The sequence below is a fragment of the Prionailurus bengalensis genome, chromosome E2, assembly GCF_016509475.1.
Source record: "Prionailurus bengalensis isolate Pbe53 chromosome E2, Fcat_Pben_1.1_paternal_pri, whole genome shotgun sequence".
Lineage (NCBI taxonomy): Eukaryota > Metazoa > Chordata > Mammalia > Carnivora > Felidae > Prionailurus > Prionailurus bengalensis.
The window spans coordinates 11,910,365-11,930,154 of NC_057352.1; the positions used below are offsets into that span (position 1 = coordinate 11,910,365).

The 19,790-nt window shown below is 50.2% G+C and overlaps 1 protein-coding gene across 2 annotated transcripts in view; it reads right to left on the bottom strand.

Annotated features, from left to right (window-relative positions):
* Window positions 1-19,790, bottom strand: part of RELB (RELB proto-oncogene, NF-kB subunit) — a 31,044-nt gene that overhangs the window by 2,497 nt on the left and 8,757 nt on the right. For both annotated transcript variants that reach the window (XM_043598632.1, XM_043598633.1), the window contains exons 5-11: window positions 11,279-11,436; window positions 9,405-9,496; window positions 9,086-9,217; window positions 7,228-7,332; window positions 1,355-1,570; window positions 557-625; window positions 358-435 (exon numbers count right to left, since the gene is read on the bottom strand). In XM_043598632.1, the coding sequence (XP_043454567.1) occupies window positions 358-435; window positions 557-625; window positions 1,355-1,570; window positions 7,228-7,332; window positions 9,086-9,217; window positions 9,405-9,496; window positions 11,279-11,436 (850 nt within the window). The remainder of the gene's footprint in view (window positions 1-357; window positions 436-556; window positions 626-1,354; window positions 1,571-7,227; window positions 7,333-9,085; window positions 9,218-9,404; window positions 9,497-11,278; window positions 11,437-19,790) is intronic.

Genomic DNA, 19,790 nt, shown 5'->3' on the forward strand with positions numbered 1-19,790 from the left:
TCTCTCCGCCCCTCCCCCACTCGCTCTCACTCTCCCAACATCAATAAATAAACGTTAAAAGGTACATTAAAATCTAAAAGGCCCGTGAGGTAGGCCTATGGTGAAACGCTTCAGAGGAGGCCCTGAAGCTCTGACCAACTTGGCCATGGTCACCCAGCGAGTCAATGGCCCAGCTGAGATCAGAGCCTCCAGACTGTGTCCAGAAACCTTATTCTTTCTACTTCAGGCTGCTGCCTAAGTGGTGAGTTACTGGCCTTGGGGGGGGGGGGGGGGGGAGGGCAGGGGAGGGCGCTGAAGAGGCCAGAAGCACCCTCACCCTGCTTCAGAGGGCAGGGACCCACCCGTGCCGTGACCCACCTGAGCCGTGGTTGGGCAGGAAGTGATCCAGGAAGGCCGGCTTTTTCCTCCGCCGTTTGCTCTCGATGCCATGGGGGTCTAAGGGAAGGTGGAGATGAGGAGCCCTGGACCCTCACAGCCCCGCCTCCCCAGCCTAGGACTTAGCCATCCCCTCCCAGGAACCTGGAGATGGGTGTGGAAAGGGGCATAAGGGACACACCGGAGCTGTTCAGCTCCCCAAGGACGTCCGGCATCCCCCGTTTCCGCTTCTTGTCCACTCCGTAGCTGTCTGTTCAGGAGACACCAGGGGCAAGGGAATCCATCAATAATTATAATTAAGCGTTAATTACAGAGACTGTTTAGGAAGTCCTTGACTTGCTCTGGTTTTTGGCCAACTAATGCAAATAGATGTCCACATCTTAATCAGAATGAAAAACCCAAATCCACGTCTAGCCACACCGGCCTCTTTGTCGTTCCTGGAACACGCCAGGCACAATCCTGCCTCAGGACCTTTGCACTTGCGACTGCAGCTGCTTGACACTATTTCCCACCTCCCACCGCTTCCCTCAAGAATTGCTTAGACATCCTCACGTCCTCAGCCGTCCCCTTCTCCAGGAAGGCTTCCCTGATCCCCAAGCTTGGGTCAGATGCCCCCTCGGAGTGACCTGAGTCCCCCGAGCAATTCCATCCCCACTAAAGGACTATGACACTTACGAGGGCAAAGCTGAGGCTATCTTGGTCACTGCTGTGTCCCCAGCACCAGCCAGTACAGGGCCAGGCATGAGCCGACGTGCTGAGGGGACAAATAAATACTCCCCAAATGCCATCAGACAGGTAGCATTATTTCCTTACATAGGAGGCTGAGGTTGAGAGAGGCCAAGTTCACAAAACCAGTTAAGTAGTGGACCCCAGTCTGTGCAGTCATGAACCTGCATTTTACTTCTGCCTCTTCCCCTGGCCCCTCTAGGCCAAAGACCTGGTCTCTGGGCAGTGGGTCACCCTGGATTTCTGTGGTTACCATGGTCCCGAGGCAGGTACGTGAAGGGCAGAGGCTCACTGCAGACCCCGTCGGTGAGCCGCTGCAGGAAGACGTTCACGGTCACAGGCTCAACGATTTCCAGGTCCTCATAGGGCGGTGTCTTGAACACAATGGCGATCTGGCGGTGCACATCGGCCTGGGAGAAGTCTGCCCGGCCTTCCCAGGAGGCCCTGCTGAACACCACCGATATATCCTCTGGCGGGAAAGTGGGGACATCAGCTGAGCCAGGACACTGGCCTACTGGGCCCCCAACACGTTCAGCCTCCCCCCAAATCAATGTTGATGTTTTTCAAGTATTTTTTTAAGTTTTTCCAATTCCAGCTGATTTTTTTTTTTTTTAAGGAGTTTGGGGCGCCTGGGTGGCGCAGTCGGTTGAGCGTCCGACTTCAGCCAGGTCATGATCTCGCGGTCTGTGAGTTCGAGCCCTGCGTCGGGCTCTGGGCTGATGGCTCAGAGCCTGGAGCCTGTTTCCGATTCTGTGTCTCCCTCTCTCTCTGCCCCTCCCCCGTTCATGCTCTGTCTCTCTCTGTCCCAAAAATAAATAAACGTTGAAAAAAAATATATATATATATAAAGGAGTTCCACGCCCAATGCAGGGCTTGAACTCACGACCCCAAGATCGAGAGTCACATGCTCTACCAACTGAACCAGCCAGGTGCCCCCGATATTGATAGTGTTAAGAATAAAACTAACCATCATGGCAGCTAACCTGTTGAGCACCTACTCGTGTGCTAGTCACTGAGTATCTTAAATATTTTTTATGTATATTATCTCATTTAATCCTTTCAACAACCTGAGCGGCAGGTAGAGTTAATATCCCCATGGTGTCAGAAGTCCCCCAGACCGCTGTCAGATTCAGTGATTCACTAAAGGGACCCACAGGACTCAGGATATACTCATACTCATGGCTGAGATTTATTACAGCAAGAAGGTAATGAGCATCCTCAGTAAAGGGAAAAGATTTTGCCTGGAGTAAAGTCCAGAGGAAACCAGTCACAAGCTTCCAAGAGTCCTCTCCCAGTGGAGTGGCAGAGAACATGCTGAGTCCCCCCCCCCCCCCCCCCGGAACAAACTGTGACAACACATGTGAAATGCGGTCTCTCAGGGAAGCTCGCTGGAGACCCTGGCACCCCAGGGGTTTTTATTGGGGGTTGGTTCCATAGGCACCGTCTGCCTGGCACATACCAAAATTCCAGACTCCCAGAAGCAAAGCAGGTGTTCAGCACAAACCACATTGTCCATGCAAACAGTTTAAACACAGTGAGCCACTCCCATCAGTCAGGGAATGGTGGGAGCCCTCTCGACACCCAAGATTCCAAAAGCCAGCCAAGGGTCAGCCCTTGAAGTAGGCCTTTCAAAGGATAATAGTCTCAGATCTACTGTGCCAACTCTCCTACACAGCCACTTTAATTTTTCTTAATGTTTATTTATTTTTGAGAGAGGGAGGGAGAGAGAGACAGCACGAGCAGGGAGGGGGCAGAGAGACAGGGAGACACAATCCGAAGCAGGCTCCAGCCTCTGAGCTGTCAGCACAGAGCCCCAACTCATGAAACTCGAGATCATGACCTGAGATCATGACCTGAGCCGGAGCCGGACGCGTGACCGACTGAGCCCCCCAGGGGCCCCGAGTATGATTACTTTTATTAGCATTATACGAGGTACTAGCTTCAGGCCTGGCACTCAGAAATTCTCACTAACGCTAACTCTTTGTAGTGTAGTTCTTGGGTAGTTGAGATCCCGGAACATCCCAACACCAGCTCCTTTTAGGGATGAGGAAATGGAGACTCAGGGTGGTGAAGTCACCAACCCAAGACTGGCCAGTGAGTGAACGATGGATCAGGACTCACATCTGCCTCTAGTTAGTTGCACACACCTGGAACAGTTTCCCTGCTCTTGGACCCCAATCCCAGGCCCCTAAAACAATCTCCTTGGCATTCCTCAGATCTTGGCTCAAATATCACCTCCTCTGGGAAGCCTTCCATGGTGCCCAGACCATGTCTGGTCTTCTTGTTGTTCAGTCTTGGTGCTTTGTCTTCTTCCGTCTTAGCATAACTCACCTTTGGAATTTGTCTTTATTTCCTTATCCCCCCCACTGAACTGGGAGCCCTGTGAGAGCAGAGCCTGGGGCTATCTCTGTCACTGCTATGTCCCAACACTGCCTAGCACAAGGGCCCAGCACAGAGAGCCACTCAATCACCATTTGCTCATTCACTCAAAATTCTATAAGAACCTCCCATTCCTGGGGGGGGGGGCACCTGGGGGGCTCAGCCAGTTGAGCGTCCGACTTCGGCTCAGGTCATGATCAGGTTTGGGAGTTCGAGCCGCGTCAGGCTCTGTGCTAACAGCTCAGAGCCCGGAGCTTGCTTCAGATTCTGTGTCTCCTCCTCTCTCCGCCCCTCCCCTGCTCATGCTTTCTCTCTCTCTCTCTTTAAAAAAGTTAAAAAAGGGGCGCCTGGGTGGCTCGGTCGGTTAAGCATCCGACTTCGGCTCAGGTCATGATCTCGCGGTCCGTGAGTTCGAGCCCCGCATCGGGCTCTGTGCTGACAGCTCAGAGACTGGAGCCTGTTTCAGATTCTGTGTGTCCCTCTCTCTCTGACCCTCCCCCGTTCATGCTGTCTCTCCCTGTCTCAAAAATAAATAAACGTTAAAAAAAATTTTTTTAAGTTAAAAAAAATTAAAAACAGGGGTTCCTGGGTGGCTCAGTCGGTTGAGCATCCAACTTTTGATTTCAGCTCAGGTCATCATCCCCGGGTTGTGGGATCAAGACCTGCATCAGGGCTCCACAACCAGCATGGAGCCTGCCTGGAATTCTATCCCCCTGTGCCCCTCCCCCACTTGTGCATACGCTCTCATGCTCCCTCTCTCTAAAAAAAAAAAAAAAAAAGAAAAGAAAAGTAAGACATCTAGGTTTACAAAAAAAAAAAAAAAAAAACCAAAAAACGCAAGTGTTTACAAAATAAAAATTTTTTAGGGGCGCCTGGGTGGCTCAGTTGGTTGAGCGTCCGACTTCGGCTCAGGTCACTATCTCACTGTCCGTGAGTTCGAGCCCCGTATCGGGCTCTGTGCTGACTGCTCAGAGTCTGGAGCCTGTTTCAGATTCTGTGTCTCCCTCTCTCTCTGACCCTCCTCCGTTCATGCTCTGTCTCTCCCTGCCTCAAAAATAAATAAAACGTTAAAAAATATTTTTTTAATAAAAAAATAAAATTTTTTAAATTAAAAAACAAGAATAGCCAACCCAAATGTCCACCAACTTATAAATGAATAAACAAATTATATATCTGTGCAGTGGTGTATTGAGTCATAAAAAGGAATGAAGCACCATATTACCACATAGATGAATCCTGCAAACATTAAGCGAAAGAAGCCAGACAGGAAAGGCCATGTATCCTATGATTCCATTTATGTGAAATGTCCAGAAGAGAGAAATCTACCAACAGACACTGATTAGTGGTGGCCAGGGGTTAGGGGAGGGAAGAATACAGAGTGACTGCTTATATAATATAATAGACCATGAAAATGTTCTGGAACTAGATAGTGGTGGTGGCACCCCATGATGACTGTATTAAGTGCCACTGAATTGTATATTTTAAAACAGTTTAGGGGTTGGGGCGCCTGGGTGGCTCAGTCGGTTAAGCGTCCGACTTCGGCTCAGGTCACGATCTCGCGGTCCGTGGGTTCGAGCCCCGCGTCGGGCTCTGGGCTGATGGCTCGGATCCCGGAGCCTGCTTCTGATTCTGTGTCTCCCTCTCTCTCTGACCCTCCCCCGTTCATGCTCTGTCTCTCTCTGTCTCAAAAATAAATAAACTTAAAAAAAACAACAACAACAGTTTAGGGGCGCCTGGGTGGCTCAGTCGGTTAGGCGGCCGACTTCGGCTCAGGTCACGATCTCGCGGTCCGTGAGTTCGAGCCCCGCGTGGGGCTCTGTGCTGACAGCTCAGAGCCTGGAGCCTGTTTCAGATTCTGTGTCTCCCTCTCTCTGACCCTCCCCCGTTCATGCTCTGTCTCTCTCTGTCTCAAAAATAAACGTTAAAAAAAAAATTTTTTAAACAGTTTAAAAAAATTTTTTTAAAGAGTAAGGGGCAGCCGGGTGGCCCAGTTGGTTGAGCGTCTGACTTCGGCCCAGGTCATGATCTCGTGGTTCGTGAGTTCGAGTCCCACATTAGGCTCTCAGCATGGAGCCGGCTTGAGATCTTCTGTCCCCTCTCTCCCTGCCCCTCCCTCACCTGCATGCGTGCTCTCTCTCGAAAATAAATAAACACTGAAACAATTTTTAATTTTAAAGAGTGAAACTTGTGGCAAAAAACAAAAAAAAGTACAATTTTTTTTTTTTTTCCTGAGAACGCCATGTGTGCTTGACCCTGGACTGGGTAGTTCCGGGGACACAGCTGCTCACCAAGACAGCCCTAGGTCCTACCCTATACACCCCAATGGGGGAGACAGATGTTAACTGTGTAATCACACAGCCTGAGAAAGGATTGAGAAGGATCCCTGAAGCTGTGACAGGCTCTCCCACTCTGCTCCCCACCTGCCCCAATGGCCTTGCTGTTCCTCCAACACCGGGACCTGCTACCACCCCAGGGCCTTTGCACTTGCTGTTTCCTCTGCTGAATCGCTCTTCCCCAGAGAGTCACACAGATCCCTCATGGTTCCCATAACATACCCTAAGAGTGGTCTTCCCTGACCCCACTGAGTAAAATTGTGCCCACAAGCCTTCCAGCCATTCTTCCCTACCTCCTTTCTCAGAATTGTTTTTCTCCAAACACGACTTTTTCACCATCTTCCTGAATTTTTTTTCAACTCTCTTTCTCTACCTTTTTTCTGTTTCCTCCCAGAACAATGATTAGGAGCACAGACCACCTGCATTCAAATCCGGTCTCTACCCGCCTAGCTCTGTGACCTTGTGCAAGTTACTTAACCTTTCTGTGCCTTAGTTTCCTGTCTATAAAAGAGAGATAATGATTGGATCTACCTCCTAGAACTGTTAGGCAAGTAGATGATCTAATGAGTGACGCATACAAAATGCTTGTAAGACGGGTGCCTGGGTGGCTCAGTCAGTTAAGCGTCCGACTTCAACTCAGGTTATGATCTCATAAGCTCGTGGGTTCGAGCCCCACGTCGGGCTCTGTGCTGACAGCTCCGAGCCTGGAGCCTGCTTCGGATTCTGTGTCTCCTCCCTTTCTCTGCACCTCCCCGGCTTGCCCTCTGTCTTCCTCTCAAAAATAAATAAACATTAAAAAAAAAAAAATCTAAACCAAAAACCAAAGTGCTTGTAAGAGAGCTTGGCATATAGAAAGGGCAAGATAAACGTTAGCTCTTTATTACTGTTGGGGGTGATGCGATGTATAATAGAGTCACATGACAGAAAACGCAAAGGATACAGAAAGGACATACATGGTAAGAGGGAAAAGGCTCTCCCCAGCCAGGCAATGCGGCGGGCACCTGTTTTTTATGAAACCCTCTCTTTGAAAAAGGGACACTTGAACAGACACCATTTTCCTCTTCCTGTAGCCCTAGCACAGCCGTCATAAAGCATTTACTTATGCAACCCCAGGATGTTAATATCAGAGTCCCCCCCGTCCCCACCGCAGCTCCTGGGGGCCGGCACTGCCTGGCCTGAGCCAGCACATAAGGCTCTCCATCTTTGCGCATGAATGAGCGAGTGAGCGGCTCCGTGAGCGGACGGACCAGTCAGCTGTTTCACTCGGACTCCCCAACCAGAGTTCTGGATCCTTCGACTCCGCCGCCCCAGTCGACCAGCTCCGCCTCACCCAGTCACCCTCCCAGCTCCCTGGCTACCCCAGCAAAGCCAGCAGACCCCACGCCGCCCCGGGGCGCTGTCCCAGGTCCCTCACCTTTCTGCACCTTGTCGCACAGCAGATAGAGCTCCTCGCCCCCCGTGCATGGCCCGCTCTCCTTGTTAATTCGGCAAATCCGCAGCTCTGACGTGTTTGTGGACTCTGGGACAGAGCGAGGGGAAGAGGGATGGAAGCAAAGATCAGAATTCGGTCATCCAACCCTTAGCAGGTACCCCGTGGGTGCCCACCCCAGGCCAGGCCAAGATGGAAACGGAGAAGCCAGCTGGCCTGATCCTCCTGGAACCCGTGGTCCAGGGAGAAGAAGAAGATGCTCAGACGGAAGGGTCGATGGAGAGTCGCGAGTCCTCCAGGCTGAGGCCCAGCGAGTGTCCAGCCGAAAGGGAGGCTGTCAGACCTCAGAGGAGAGTCGGCCAGGTCAGGGGTCAGAGACCATTCTGAGAGGAGGATTCATGGTCTGAAATCTGTAGTGGACACCCTCGTCTCGCCTGTCTAGCAGCAGTCCTGGCCCTCTTTCTGTGAACAGCCCCTCAATTTTTCTTGAAGCTGACAGCCCCCACCCCCATCTCATTCAAGTGTGCACCTGTCTTGGGGGGCTGAAGCCACTCCCTAGCTCAGCAGTGATCACATGCCCCAAACCTGGCCAATGAAAGCACTGCCTCCCTCTGGCCACAGCTGATTGGTCAGAGAGGAACCCATGACCAAAGCCAGGCCAATGAGAGCAAGCCCCGAGAATCCAACCAAAAACATTGGGTAAGAGAAGCTCTCTTTGGGCACAGGGGAGAGGTTCCAAGCTGGTAGGATCCAAGGCTAGGGCTGCATACAGTCATTTTGCCCCCACCATGGGAGGACCCTGCCAAAAATGACTCTAAATTGGAGGAAGTAGAACTTAGAATTGGAAAGAGATCCCTAATGGTACTGCTGAGCACCTGGATTCAGCCAGACCTGAAGCACTTTAGGTGCTGGACCTTGTTAATTAATGGAACAAACAGATTCTTCAGCCCACTTGAGTTGGAATTCTATCACTTGCACCCACAAAAGCCTTGACTGAGTTAATATCCCTCCCATTTGGGGGCACCTGGGTGGATCAGTCACTTAAGCGGCTGACTCTTGGTTTTGGCTCAGGTTGCGATCTCACGGTTTGTGAAATCGAGTCCCGAACCGGGCTTTGCACTGACAGCATGGAGCCTGTTTGGGATTCTCTCTCTGCCCCTCCCTCTCTCTGTCTCAAAATAAATCAACTTAAAAAAAAAATCCCTCCTCATTTTGATGCTTGTGGCAGTCACTGTAGGCTGCTAAAACCTAACAGCCATTCCCATTCTCCTCTTCCATACCTATATCCCTCTGGAGAGGATGGAAAACCTAAATCCTTGCTTTCCCAGACTCCCTTGCAACTAGGGGCAGTGATGAGACCAAATTACGGCCAATGAGACATAAACAGAAGTCTACCAGGGGGATTCTGGGGAATCTACTGTTTTCTGTATAAAAGAAAAAAGTATTATTACTCGTGCTGCCTCTTTCCTAGAACTGCCTAGTACAGTGGTTCAGGTTGTGCATTCTACAATACTAAGAGCCCTCGTTTCCATAGGCTACCTAATAAATGCTGACCACTGCAATTGGGCAGTGTACAGCCTGCACACCGTACAGGGTGACCCTGCCCTTCGTGCCTTGAACACAGACATATCTGGAGCCGTGGCAGCCAGCTCATGACCAAGGGCATTACAGAGCTGAACCAGGGCCCTAATATTGCCGAGCAGCCGAATCAGCACGAACAGACTTAATAACGAGACAAATAAAAATAAAGAACACCCTTGGCTTGTTTGTTCAAGCCATCGAATGTGGGGCTTTCCAGTATCTGTGGCCAACAACAATCCTAATACGCACACCCCAGACTCACTCTTGTCATAGACGGGCTCAGAGAGCACAGGGTCCATCCGGCGCATCTGTCCCTGCTGGTCCCTATATGAGGCCTGGAAGCAAATCCTCACGACATTCATGTCCACCTCTTGATGGTTCTTCAGGGACCCAGCTGTAGGAGAGATATGGGAAGGCTGAGGGTAGGGGGTGGAGACTCTGGTGGGAATATGGTGGAGAGGGTAGGGACTGGGGGCTGGGGAGATAGTGGATACTGGAGAAGGTGAGGTAAGGGGACCGGGTGGCAGAGAGGGCAAGGCGTTCAGGAGGACAAGACAATCTGACTAGTTTCGGGGACTCACCATTGTAGGGGTCGATGCCCAGCTGAATCTTCCGCTCAATGGCGGCTTCAATCTCCTTCTTCCTCACACACTGGATGCCCAGATTGTTAAAGCTGAGCGGGGAGAGGGAAGGAATGGGTGAAGGGAGGTACTCATGAATAGGCAGGTAGAGACCTAACCCAGAGGAGGACTCCGGCAGATGCTGCCTCGGGGCTCAGAGTCTCAGGGTGCCCAGCATCAGGAGGGCCCTAGGGTTTAAACCCCTCAGGAGCATTGGGGATTCTCGAGAGCACCTGGAAACGCCCCTGTCTTTACCATGTGAAAACACCGGCCAACCCCATTTATGGTGGGAACACTGCAAATTATGGGGCACCCGGGTGGCTCACTTGGTTGAGCATCCGACTTCAGCTCGGGTCATGATCTCGCAGCTCGTGAGTTCGAGCCCCACATCGGGCTCGCTGCTGTCAGCCTGTCCGTGCAGAGCCCACTTCAGATCCTCTGTCCCCCTCTCTCTGCCCCTCCCCTGCTTGCGCTCTCTCAAAGATAAATATTAAAAAAAAAAAAAAAAAGTGGGGCGCCTGGGTGGCTCAGTCGGTTGGGCGTCCGACTTCAGCTCAGGTCACGATCTCGCGGTCCGTGAGTTCGAGCCCCGCGTCGGGCTCTGGGCTGATGGCTCAGAGCCTGGAGCCTGCTTCCGGTTCTGTGTCTCCCTCTCTCTCTGCCCCTCCCCCATTCATGCTCTGTCTCTCTCTGTCTCAAAAATAAATAAACGTTAAAAAAAAATAAAAAAAAAGAACACTACAAATTAAAACCGACGTGATGCCAATGTATAAAAAACTCATCAACACAGCAAGGATCAAAACGTTTGATAAAGCTCTCGAGAAAGCTGTCAAGAATCGAGCACTGTCACCCACGGTGGGTGGGAGCGTAAGGCACTCCAGCAAGGACAACACGGCAGGATTCATTCATGCTACAGGTATTTCCTGAGCACCTACTGGGTGCCAGGCACTGTGCTGGGCACTGGGGGACACAACCGGGAACAAAAGAGACAATATCCCTACTCACATGGAGCTTCCATGTGATTTTTTTTTTTCTGCCCTTCAGTAAATGTATCCATCACTGAAAGTACACCTGTGTGGACTTAGAGTGAGCAATTTCATTTCTAGGAACTGATCCTAGAGAAGAAATGATATATGTGTACAGCCATGCATTACAACACAGTTAGTAATTGGGCCACAGGAGGCCGGAAGCACCCTAAGTGCCCATTACTAGGGGACTTGCTTAATTAATTGTGCACGTCTGTACATCAGAATTCTATGCAGCCAGGAAAAAGGATAGGGCAGCTCTAGATGCTTATAGGAGTGATCTCCAGGATGTACTAGAACATGAAAAGGAGGTACAAACGTCTGCTACTACTTAGAAGGGGAGAAAAAAAAAAGTACGTGTAGCATATTTTTAATCGCCTCTAGGAAGGGACGCTGATAGCTGGGAGGAAGTTTATTTTTCACCGTAGAATCTTTTTGTACCTTTTAATTTTTATTTATTGTAAATGATAAAGGGAAAGAAGGAATGATCCTTGCAGTTAAGTGGGGTCGGGAGTCAAATCCCAGCTTTGCCATCAGCTATCTGGGCTCCTTCACCTCTCCGTGCCTCAGTTTCCACCTCTACAAAATGGGGATAAATATAATGTGTGTGAATGGGCGTGCAGCAGGGGGGCCAGGCCTAGGTAAGCCCCTCCACCACCCCCAGGCCTGGCCTCAGTCTCCCCATCTAGGAAATGCAGTGGGGACAATCTGGCCAAGCGGCCCCTTTTGCTAAGGTTTCCCTGGGCAATCTTCAGCCCCTCTATTTCTCTGGTGCCTGAGGTGCAGGGTCAGGGGTCGGGGGTCAAGTACCTGTGCCGGGGGCTGACATGAGGCCGGAGCCTCACCCTGCAGACGCCATCGGTGCAGTCTTTCCCCACGAGGCTGTGGGGGTGGACTCGGTGAGGCCAATCCTTCCACACCAGGCAGGCGGTCACCTCCACCTCCCGAAGCCCTCCACAATCCCGGAGCTGCAGGGAGACATGTGCGCTTTTGGGGTCCCATCGCAGACACCTGCCCTCATCCAAACTCCCTGGGGCCTCCTCTGGTAACTCCCCAACCCTCTCCCCCCACAGGATGACGGAAGGGCGTTTGCTTAAGACCCCTCTGGGATCCTGAGCCAGAGGCTTCCGACTGGTGACCTGGGGGCCTCATCACATGATAGCTGCCCTCCAGATGTGCCTTCTTTGGCCACTGTGAGTTTTAGAAACTTGGATGCACACAGGGTCTCCAAGTATGGCCCACAGAGAACTTACTAATGACCAGAGGGAAAAAGCACCTTCGCAGGGGAAACGCCACTGGGCGCCGTGTAAATCAGGTGGCCAAGGTCAACATCACCAATACTGGGCCAAAATGACTTGGGCACCCTGACGGGGTACACTGGGAAGGCACAACATCGCTGCTGTGACAGCTTTCCAGAAGCACGTCACCTGAATCTCACCGTGATTCCTCAAACGAGCCCAAATGGTGGTGCATCAGGTCAAAAAAAAAAAAAAAAAATCAGTGTTGTGAAAGAATAAAAGATGGGCAACGCATTTGGGTGATAATCGAACAAATAACATATACGGACCTGGCCGGTAATTACACAGTGGTGTATGTATGTGAAAGTGCATAGAGCTGCACACACAAGAGTTGATCAACTACAACTTGATTTGAGAAAAAAAAAAAAAAAAAAAGGAGAGAGGGGCGTCTGGGTGGCTCAGTAGGTTGAGCATCTTGAGTCTCGATTTCGGCTCAGGTCCTGAAACCAGGGTCGTGGGATGGAGCCCTGTGTCGGGCTCTGCGCTGAGCGTGGAGCCTGCTTGAGATTCTCTCTCTCTCTCTCTCTCTCTCTCTCTCTCTCTGCCCCTCTCCCCTGCTCACGCTCTCTCTCTCAAATTAAAAAAAAAAAAAAGAGAGAGACAGAGAGACCAGAGAGACATGGCATGCAAATGCAATCTATAACATATGATCCTTAACTGGATTCTGGATGCAGGAGGAAGAAACGATGATAAAACACATCTTGGGGACAAGCGGGAGACGTAACACATTGGACGATATAACGGGATATTGTTAATTTTCCCAGGGAAGCTAATGATATTGTTAATGTCGCCATGCGGGAGTTTACTCTATTTGCAGGAGGTGCCGGCTGAAGTATCCCGAGGTGAAGTAACTTAATATCTACAATGTGCCTGCACATAGTTTAGCACAAACAGTGCAAACAGTGTGTGTGTTTGCGTGTATGGAGAAGAGTGGCAGATACAGGGAATGTGGCCCAATGTCAACTGGCAAATACAAGTTAAGGGCACACAGGTGCTCACTGGACTATTCTTTCCATTTTCCTGTAATTAAAAAATGTTTCAGGGACACCTGGGTGGCTCAGTCGTTAAGCGTCCCACTTCAGCTCAGGTCATGATCTCACAGCTTGTGGGTTCGAGCCCCGCGTCGGGCTCTGGGCTGACAGCTCAGAGCCTGGAGCCTGCTTCTGATTCTGTGTCTCCCTCTCTGTCTCTGCCCCACCCCCCGCTCACACTCTGTCTCTGTCTCTCTCTCTCAAAAATACACATTAAACAATTTTTTTAACAAGTTTCATCCAAACTCATCAAAACGTATGCATTAAATATGCACAATTTTGCATATATAAATTATACCTCAATAAAAACTTTTTTAAGCTACAAAAAAAGACTAAAATAATTTTTGTTCCAATTTGGGGAAACCGAAAATTCGGTGCCTGCATTTCAAAAGCATGAAACATCACGCTCTTCCAGATTTCCAGATTCCCTTTAAAGAAAATGGACATTAAGGCAACTGGGGCCGGAATTCCTGTTCAGCAGCCACATGGCAGGGAGGAAGTTTATTTTTCACCGTAGGATCTAGCAGATAGAAACCAGCTCTTCAGATGTCGCCCAGACCCACCTGGTTTTCCTGAGTCACCCGTAGGGCCCTGCTAACATCAAAGACCCTGTAAAGCCTGCTCTGAACTTCTAAAAAAAATTTTATTAACTTTTTTTTAAAATGTTTATTTTTGAGAAAGAGAGAGCAAGGCAGGGGCAGGAGAGAGGGAGACACGGAATCCATAGCAGGCTCCAGGCTCTGAGCTGTCAGCACAGAGCCCGACGCGGGGCTCGAACTCACAGACCGTGAGATCATGACCTGAGCCAAAGTCGGAGGCTCAACTGACTCAGCCACCCAGACCCCCTGAGCTCTCAACTTCTAAAGCCCTTCCCTATAAAAGACCAGGAAAGAATGTGTCTCTGTGGGGGAGTACTGCCCTCTAGGGGGTGTTTGGGATATTGGGAGGTGATATGGGTTGACTGGGTAATGGGGACCCACGGCAGGCGGCAGGCGGTAGCCAGAGCCAGACGTGCTCCACCGCCTGCAAAACCAGGGACAGTCCAACACAAGTCCTGCAAGATTTTGATCATCCCGCCAACATTCACATCGGTGACAAACCTGTTTGAAATAATCACAGCCAGAATTAGCTGATTTGCATATACAGTCCTTTTTCCCATAACTTAAAAATACGCTGAATTTTGGGGGCACCTGGGTGGCTTAACTGATTGAACGTCTGACTTCGGCTCAGGTCATGATCTCGCAGTCCGCGAGTTTGAGCCCCGCGTTGGGCTCTGCGCTGACAGCTCAGAGCTCAGAGCCTGGAGCCTGCTTGGGATTCTGTGTCTCCCCCTTCTCTGCCCTTCCCCCGCCTGCGCTCAGTCTCTCTCTCTCTCTCTTTCTCAAAAATAAACACACATTAAAAAAAAAATTACACTGGGGCGCCTGGGTGGCTCAGTCGGTTGGGCGTCCGACTTCAGCTCAGGTCACGATCTCGCGGTCCGTGAGTTCGAGCCCCGCGTCGGGCTCTGGGCTGATGGCTCGGAGCCTGGAGCCTGGAGCCTGCTTCCGGTTCCGTGTCTCCCTCTCTCTCTGCCCCTCCCCCGTTCATGCTCTGTCTCTCTGTCTCAAAAATAAAATAAAAATGAGAAAAAAAATTAAAAAAAAATTATACTGAATTTTCAAGGACCGCGGCCACCATGTTAACTGAGGGAAGACCGGATTTTGTTTAGACTAAGGGTTGTTTGCCACTTTGGAAGATCCCATCACCAGCTGCAACCCTGGACAAATGGCGTTTAATTCGTAACTCCACCTGACTGGGTCAGGCTGACGATGGGGCTACTGCATTAGTGAGGTCTCAAGCGACTGCCACCTTCATCAGGGTCCCCTGGGGCTGTGCCTGAACATTTACATATTGAAATGAAGGTGCTTATTATGCTGTTTATTTTCCTTTTATTTCTCCTTCATATTAAAGTTACGGCATTATGGATTTGGGGGGTGATTATGAGTAGAGAGACGTCATATTGCATATAAATTTCACTGAGTGAGATGGGGCTAAAGCTATTCATTTAACCAGTTCCCCGCCATAATATGAGGAGATCCAGAAAACCTCAGAGTCAACAGTCTGGGGATTCAGGAGAACTGCAGGGCTGGAAACTTCTAAGATGTCACACGAGGCCTTGGAATAAATCAGACCTGGTACCAAATCCAGGCTCCGTCGCTGGCCATCTGCATGATGAACCTGTTATTCTGCCTTTATCTACAAAATGGATATTAGTAAGCACCTCGCACACAGGAGTGCTTAGTAATTACTACCGTCAACTTGCTGTGTGCCCCCGAGCAAGTAACTTCCCCTCTCTGAGCCTCAGTTTCCTCCTCCAAAAGATGGGACTAAAAATCCTGAGGGTTTTTACTGTTCTAACTCTTTGAAAATCAAAACAAACACCAAGCCAGAAAAACTGCCTGGAAAGACCTAGAAAGAAAGTGTTGGGGAAAACACGGCGTCCAAGCATCACCCCACAGGTAAGTTACTAATTACAAAGGAAGGCTGTACCTTTACGACGAAACGGGCTGCTGGTCCCTAGCTGGTATGGGCCAAGGGCATCCCCCTGCGACTCATATGTTGAAGCCCTAACCCTCAGTGCCTCAGGATGTGACTGTATCTGGAGACAAGAGTCTTTCAAGAGGTGATTAAGTTAATGAGGCCGCTAGGATGCGTTCTGATCCAATCTGCCCAATGTCCTTACAAGAAGAGGTGATTTAGGGGTGCCTGGGTGGCTCAGTCGGTTGAGCGTCCGACTTCAGCTCAGGTCACAATCTCGCGGTCCGTGAGTTCGAGCCCCGCATCGGGCTCTGTGCTGACAGCTCAGAGCCTGGAGCCTGTTTCAGATTCTGTGTCTCCCTCTCTCTCTGCCCCTCCCCCGTTCATGCTCTGTCTCTCTCTGTCTCAAAAATAAATAAACATTTAAAAAAAAAAAAAAAGAAGAGGTGATTTAGGGGCACCTGGGTGGCTCACTCAGTTAAGCTTCTAACTCTTGATTTCGGCTCAGCTCATGATCTCATGGTACGTGAGTTCCAGCCCCGTGTCAGGCTCTGTGCTGAAGCGCGGAACCTGCTTGGGATTCTCTCTCTCCTTCTCTCTCTGCCCCTCCCCCATGCTCTCTCTCTCAAAAAAAAAAAAAGTTAAAAAGAGGTACTTTGGACACGCAAAGAGACACTAGACGAGTGAGGACACAGAAAGGGAAGCCGTCTGCAAGCCAAGGAGAGAGACCTTAGAGGAAACCAAATGTGCTGGCACCTTGATCTTGGACCTCCAGCCTCCAGAGCCATGAGGACAATACATTTCTGTTGTTCAAGCCACCCAGTCTGTGGGATTTTGTAATGGCAGCCTGGGCAGGCTAATATACCTCCCCACAGGGCCTGACTCAGCATCACTGACATGGGGACAGACTGCCACCCCATGTCTCCTGATGTGAGACTGATGTGAGCCACAGCATCACCAGTGGGGTATTCCCACCAAAACATCCAGCCTGATCTCCTCTTGGAAACGCCCAACAAGCACAGAATGCGGGACATTCGATGAAACAGCTGTCCTGTCCCCCCCCCCCAACAAGTGTCCACACCCCAAAGCATGAAGTCAGACTGAGAAGCTAAACTCAGGTCAAAAGACACTAGAGGCAGAGGCGCCTGGGTGGCTTAGTCGGTTAAGCCTTCGACTTTGGCTCAGGTCATGATCTCACGGTTGGGGAGTTCGAGCCCCGCTCTCAGCTCTCTGCTGTCAGCACAGAGCTCGCCGCGGATCCTCTGTGCCTCTTGTTGCCCGTCCCCCCACGCTCAAAAATAAACATTAAAAAGACACTAAGGCCATCCGTCTTAGTCTGTCCGGGCCGCTACAACAGAACACGTGAACTGGACGGCATCTAAGCAACAGCAATTTATTTCTCACTGTTCTGGAAGGGGCCAGCATGGTCAGGCTCTGGGGAGGCCCGTCTTCCAGCCCTGACTTCCCTCAGTGTCATTCTCACCTGGTGGGAGAGGCCGGCAAGCTCTCTGGAGTCTCTTACAAAATCATCAACCCCACTCACGAAAGCTCTGCTCCCATAATCTCAGCACTTCACAAGGGCCCTACCTTCTTCTCTCTCTCTTTTTTTTTTTTTAAGTTTATTTATTTATTTTGAGAGGGGGGAAGAACAGAGGGAGGTGGGGGGGTGGAGAGAGAATCTCAAGCAGGCTCCACACTTAGTGACCAGCACGGAGCTGAATGCGGGGCTCGATCTCATGACCCTGGGATCATGACCTGAGCCGAAATCAAGAGCCAGACGCCCACTGATTGAGCCACTCAAGCGCCCCACAAAGACCCTACTTTCTAATACCATCACACTGGGGACTAGGATTGCAACGGATGTAGTTTAGGGGGACACAAACATTCAGACCATAGCCAGTCCTGTCAATTAAATGCAGCATGTGATCCTGGACTGAATATTCAACAAGTGAACAACAAAAACAACAGCTGTCAAGAATATTTGAGGGGCGCCTGGGTGGCGCCGTCGGTGAAGCGTCCGACTTCAGCCAGGTCACTATCTCGCGGTCCGTGAGTTCGAGCCCCGCGTCAGGCTCTGGGCTGATGGCTCGGAGCCTGGAGCCTGTTTCCGATTCTGTGTCTCCCTCTCTCTCTGCCCCTCCCCCGTTCATGCTCTGTCTCTCTCTGTCCCAAAAATAAATAAAAAACGTTAAAAAAAAAAAAAAAGAATATTTGGGGGACACCAGGCTGGCTCCGTGGGGGGAGCACGTGACTCCTGATCTCAAGGTTGTGAGTTCAAGCCCCACATCGGGTGAGGAGAGTACTTCAAAATAAAATCCTCGAAAAGAAAAAAAGAACAGGGATGCCCTGGTGGCTCAGTCGGTTGAGCATCCAACTTCAACTCAGGTCATGATCTCATGGTTCGTGGGTTCGAGCCCCACATCAGGCTCTGTGCTGTCAGTCAGAGCTTGCTTTGAATCTTCTGTTCCCCTTTCTCTCTGTCCCTCCTCAGCTCATTCTCTCTCTCTCTCTCTCTCTCGTGAAAGAAAGAAAGAAAGAAAGAAAGAAAGAAAGAAAGAAAGGGAGGAAAAAAGAAAGAAAAAGAACATTTAGGGGATAATTAGAATATGGACTTAATATTAGATAATATCCTTGGAGGAAAATTAAGTTTCTAGAGCGTGATGATGATATTATGATTATATGGGCACTACGTTGTAGGAAACATCCTTGTGCTTGAGGGATATACACTGAAACATTATGGGTGGAGTATATCTCCAACTTACTTTTATTTATTTATTTTTTTAATTTTTTAATGTTTATTTTTTATTTATTTTTAATTTTTTTTTCAACGTTTATTTATTTTTGGGACAGAGAGAGACAGAGCATGAACGGGGGAGGGGCAGAGAGAGAGGGAGACACAGAATCGGAAACAGGCTCCAGGCTCTGAGCCATCAGCCCGGAGCCCGACGCGGGGCTCGAACTCGCGGACCGCGAGATCGTGACCTGAGCCGAAGTCGGATGCTTAACCGACTGCGCCACCCAGGCGCCCCAATTTTATTTTTGAGACAGGGAGAGACAGCATGAATGGGGGAGGGTCAGAGAGAGAGGGACACACAGAATCCGAAGCAGGCTCCAGGCTCTGAGCTGTCAGCACAGAGCCCGACGCAGGGCTCGAACTCACGGACCGTGAGATCGTGACCTGAGCCGAAGTCGGATGCCTAACCGACTGAGCCACCCAGGCGCCCCTCCAACTTACTTTTAAATCTCCCTCTATAAATGTCTATCTAAAGGGAGAGAAAGACATAAAGCAAATAAGGCAAAAGTCATGTTCACTGCAATGTTCTTGTCTATGGTATGTAGGTTTTTAATTTTTCAAAAGAAAAACATGAGACATAAAGTTGAAAAAAAAAAATACCCTGACAATTGGAAAAATAGACAAAATCTTTAAAGATAAATAAGGGACTACAAAAATATCCCTCTATGCCCTGTGCTTGCCCCATTCCTGAAAATCCGGTGATGGAATGTACATTTCAAAGTAAACCGTTCTTTCCACCAGAATGTTCCGCCCTGGATGCTGCTTTTGGCCACAATATCTGGAACCAAATCAAATAACAACTACCTAGCTGAGTAAAGGGAGCCTCCACTAGGGGAGTGAGTGGTGGGGAGCTCCAACTCCATTCAGAAGCACCGGACTAACCTCAATTCACACAGCTGGTAAGATTCAAAACCCACGTCTTTCTGACTCTAGAATCTGAATTTGTAACCACTATGTTGACTGCTTCCTGCAGGGTGGGGGAAGGACAGGGTTGCTCTGTTAATCACCTAAATAAACCAATGAGTATAAATTCCCATACTTTATGGGAGAGGGGGAGGGAAGGAAGCAGGAGACGTCGTGTGAAGGAGTTTGGACCTGGGGCAGAAGTGGGCTAAGGCCTCATGGGTCTCCAGGCGGGAGGAACAGCATGGGCAAAGTCCTAGTGGCTGGAGGGTGGCCAGTGAGGAGGGGCTGGGTGGGAATGGGCAGCAGGAGCCAGAGGGTGAGAGCCTTAGAGGCTCAGGGAGGAGATTAGGCTTCCTCCTGGGGGCACTGGGGAGCCAAGAAAGGGTTCTGAGCAAGGGCAAAGAGCAGACGTGCAGTTTAACAGGGCCCTTCTGGCTGCCTGGTCGGGAGAAATTCGGAGGACTCTGGGCGCTGGCGGCCATGCAACCCGGGGCTGGTGCAGTGATTCACACACAACTCAGGTTCAATAAACACTTCGACAAAGATCCAGAAGCACATGAGGGCTCTGTACCGGGGAGATGCAAGGAACCATGCCTCTCCGACGCCAGTTGGGAGAAATGGTCATGGGCACAACCTCACGGAGGGCAATTTGCCTACCAAATTACCTTAGACCAACCAGCAAGGCCCACTTCCAGGAGCAACATGAAGGAAAGAACAGACGAACCGAGTCATTCTCTACAGCGTTGCTTATAATAGGAGATGGGAAACAACCC